Genomic DNA, 4024 nt, shown 5'->3' on the forward strand with positions numbered 1-4024 from the left:
GAAAAATGAGCCAGAAGCTGCTCAGAGGATTCATGAGAGAGAGTCTCATTTTTCCGTTATCAGATCAAGATCTGGTCCCAGCAGACCATCGGTGACCGTGGTTACACTTCCTGGTTTCTTGTCTCCATCTAGTGGCCGTTCTGACTAACTGCTCTGTTGCCGCTTTCAGGTTCGGTCGTATCGGCCGTCTGGTGACTCGAGCTGCCTTCACCTCCAAGAAGGTGGAGATCGTGGCCATCAACGACCCGTTCATCGACCTCGAGTACATGGTGAGCCTGCAGCAGAACCACAGATTCAGAGCCTCTAAACCAGGGGTGTCCAATCCTGGTCCTCGAGAGCCACAATCCTGCATGTTTTAGATGTTTCTCTTCTTCCAACACACTCAGGATGGTTATCAGGCTTCTGCAGAGCTTGATGATGAGCTGATCATTTGAATCAGGTGTGTTGGAAGAAGGAAACATCTAGAACATGGTGGACTGTGGCCCTCGAGGACCAGGATTCGACACCCCTGCTCTAAAGTCTGGAGTCACAACGTGATCCATCAAGCACCACCTTGTGGCTTCACTTCTTACTCAGAACTCTTAAAGTCTTGATTCGGCAGAAGGTTCCACAGTTCAGACTGAGAACAGGAGAACCGTGTTTTAACTGCAGCGCTGTGGAACAAACAGAACAGTCGGTTCAGAACCCGCCTGAAGCCATCAGGTGTTTGAATTCGACTTTATATAGTTTCTGATCTTAATTGAAGACGTTTTCTCGGCTCTTTGTAATATTTTATTCCATTTAAATGTTCTTGTGTTTTCTGATGTTCTTTCTGTCGTCACAGCGTTTGTTTAGTTTTTCTCTTTTCTTGGCTTTTTTGTGTTTTATTGCCTTTTCTAATGTTTCCATCTTTAGTTTTCTTTCTCTAATTTACTGTTTTTGGTCTTTATTTGGGGTTTTCTTGGCTTTTTTTTTTTTACTGTAATTTTCATTTTTTTCTCCAAACCTATAACTGTCTAATTTCAGAAGTTTTAGTTTTTCTAATGCTTTGTTCCCTTTCTTCAAATGTTTCTTGATCTTTTCCGACGTGTTCGTGTCTTTTTTTTAGTGTTTGTTTGCTCTGTTGTTTTTTGTTTTTTTTTTGCCTTTTCTGTGGTTTTCTTTCTAATCTTTGAATTTTTTTTTCCCTCCTCTTTTTAATGTTTTATCATTTTCAGTTTTTTCTACCATTTTCAGGTTTTCTATACATTATTTTTTGGGGGGTTTGTTTTTGTAACTCCAATTTTAAAAGAGGCTTTTCTAATATTTATACCATCTTCTCGTCTCTTGTTCAGGTTTACATGTTCAAGTACGACTCGACTCACGGACGCTTCAAGGGCGAAGTGAAGATCGAAGGCGACAAACTGGTGATCGACGGACACAAAATCACCGTTTTCCACGAGTGCGTTCACCCGCTGGGTTTTATTTAAACCGTCAGATCCACATACACACACATCGGTAAAACCACATTCTAACCTTTTTTTATTCTGTGTTTCTCCACCAGGAGGGACCCGGCCAACATTAAATGGGGTGAAGCTGGAGCTCAGTATGTGGTCGAGTCCACCGGAGTCTTCACCACCATCGAGAAGGCCTCAGTATGTTCACCATGTACTGAATGTAAAACAAATGTTCAGTTTAATGGCTTCACCAGCAGGGAGGAGGCTTCTGTACCTGCTGGTTGTTTTAATAAATGTAGAAATGTTCAGTTTGTGACTGAGAACAGTGATTTACCGACTTGTACCACCTCAGGCTCACCTGAAGGGCGGCGCCAAGCGGGTCATCATCTCTGCCCCCAGCGCTGACGCCCCCATGTTCGTGATGGGCGTCAACCACGAGAAGTACAGCAACTCGCTGAAGGTGGTCAGGTGAGAACAACACGCCTCCGATCGTTGCGTTTCTGAAACAGGATGTGAAAGATGAGAAACCAAACAAAGAACCGGAACTGACCGAAGCGCTGAAACAGTTTTCTGACGGGCAGCTTCAAAATATGAGTAAAAGAACTTCATCAGTGAATGTAGGAGACACAACATGACTGTGAAATCTATTTCTGAAATATCCAGACGAACAAAGGCCTTCAACTTGTTGGTCTTGAGATTTTTTTCTTGTACCAACTGATGCACTGCAGGAAAAAATGCAAATTATATTTTAAGAGCCTTAAATTAAAAAGGATTCAGTCGCTGGTCTTGGATTGATCAGACACAAGTTTCTGCTTTTATCAAATTATTTTAGACTAAGACTCGATATTTAACATGTCGGCGTCTCCAAACACAATCCAAGAAGGAGAACCGACGCCAAAGAACACAAAGCGACCTTCAGTGTTATTTATAGAGTCCACTGCAGGTTTACCAGCCGTTTCAGTAGAACTTAAACCCGGTCTCTGAGTTCTGCTGCTCTTCCTGCAGTAATGAAACCTGTAAATAATCTGTTTTGTCTTTGGGAACACGTGTCTTATTGGATGGGAGCTCCTTCCTAAAGTTGGGAACCGCAGAACGTTCCTGTACGAGTTGTAAAAAAAAATGAAAATGTGCTCCTCTTTGCAGAAGTGGTTCTATAAAGAACCAAACGCTAAACGGTTCTTCCACAGTACCACTGAGGAACTGGTTCCTGTGCAGCATCTGTATATAATTTATGAATAAGTTTCCTCTCAATTATTCAACCTTTATTTCAACTCAAAATAAAAACTTGGACAACAAGAACAAAACATCAAAAGGCAAAGTTGGTCACGTGAACTGAAACCCGAAACGAGCTGCAAGTAAAACGAGATGAAAACGAGTCGAGCTTCAGATGTTCAGCAGCCGCAAAGTGAAGAAAACTCAAAGTTGAATAAAACAGAATAAATATCCCGTTAAACAGCTGAGGCTCACAGATATAAAACGTCAGCACGAGAAACATCACCTCAATGTTTTACTACAAATTCATTCCTGTTAGAAGAAACCAGTTTTTGTCTTTAGTCACATTTTAAATGTCACATTCTCACCTTTGTGTCTCGTGCTGCTCATCGTAGACTGATTGTCGTTTTGGTTTCATCTCATTCAGCTCAGTTTGAACTCTTTCACTGGAGGGATTTCTGGTGTTTACATTTCTCTAGAATTCCCTAAAAGCAGGAAGCCTCAGTTAAAACAAGTGTCAGACAGAATGCTTTATACGTCTCTGAGGGGAAGAACCGTTAAGAATTCTAGTTCCAGGTTCCCAGTTCAGCAACAAACAAAACAAACTCGGTGCAGAATTGGCGCGAGATGACATCTGCAAAATGTATAAGTACAATAAATAAAATGGCAGCATCAGGGTAAAATAAAAACGTCCATGTTGGATGATGAGGCCGTCCTCCACCGTCACCTCCACCGACTCCTAGATCCTCTGTAGAGGACGTAAACCTGCAGTCTGGTTCTCTGCACCAACTGTCCCAAATAGGAAACGTTTCTGTGAAACTGAGGTTTGTGAAATCCAACCTGCTGTCTGCTCCTCCCCAGTAACGCCTCGTGCACCACCAACTGCCTGGCTCCTCTCGCAAAGGTCATCAACGACAACTTTGGCATCGTCGAGGGTCTGATGGTGAGCATCACTTCCATTCACCGACCAGAGTTTACCAGAGACGGGTTTGAGGTCGTTTAACCGTGTGTGTGTTTGTCAGAGCACCGTTCACGCCATCACGGCCACCCAGAAGACGGTGGACGGACCGTCCGGGAAGCTGTGGAGGGACGGCCGCGGTGCCAGCCAGAACATCATCCCTGCCTCCACCGGCGCCGCCAAGGCCGTGGGGAAGGTCATCCCCGAGCTCAACGGGTCGGTGCCACCAACGCTCTTTAACACCAGCTGGTTCTGCTGTTTCTGAGGAGATGCAGTACTCAGGTTCTGATCCATGTTTTGCAGAAAGCTGACCGGCATGGCCTTCCGGGTTCCCACCCCCAACGTGTCCGTGGTTGACCTGACCGTCCGTCTGCAGAAACCTGTGAGTCGCCACACGTCTAATTAAACTTGTCTGAAGATCCTCAGTCCTCCAGGTCAC

General features: G+C 44.2%; 1 protein-coding gene across 1 annotated transcript; it reads left to right on the forward strand.

Annotated features, from left to right (window-relative positions):
* The first annotated feature begins 160 nt into the window (after nucleotides 1-160).
* LOC103376346 (glyceraldehyde-3-phosphate dehydrogenase-like) lies at nucleotides 161-3991 on the forward strand. The gene is made up of 7 exons (XM_008306719.1): nucleotides 161-269; nucleotides 1314-1420; nucleotides 1523-1613; nucleotides 1768-1883; nucleotides 3489-3570; nucleotides 3650-3801; nucleotides 3889-3991. The coding sequence occupies exons 1-7, from the start codon at nucleotides 267-269 to the stop codon at nucleotides 3989-3991; spliced, it is 654 nt and encodes a 217-aa protein (XP_008304941.1). The 5' UTR covers nucleotides 161-266.
* The last annotated feature ends 33 nt before the right edge of the window (nucleotides 3992-4024 follow it).

The sequence above is a fragment of the Stegastes partitus genome, unplaced genomic scaffold (genome assembly GCF_000690725.1).
Source record: "Stegastes partitus isolate 25-593 unplaced genomic scaffold, Stegastes_partitus-1.0.2 Scaffold3926, whole genome shotgun sequence".
NCBI classification, from domain to species: Eukaryota; Metazoa; Chordata; class Actinopteri; family Pomacentridae; genus Stegastes; species Stegastes partitus.

Excerpts from the sequence above, each read along its gene's own strand:
- LOC103376346 (XM_008306719.1), top strand. Across the intron at positions 1,614-1,767 it reads CCACCATCGAGAAGGCCTCA|GCTCACCTGAAGGGCGGCGC; the intron begins GTATGTTCACCA and ends GTACCACCTCAG. Across the intron at positions 3,571-3,649 it reads GCATCGTCGAGGGTCTGATG|AGCACCGTTCACGCCATCAC; the intron begins GTGAGCATCACT and ends TGTGTTTGTCAG.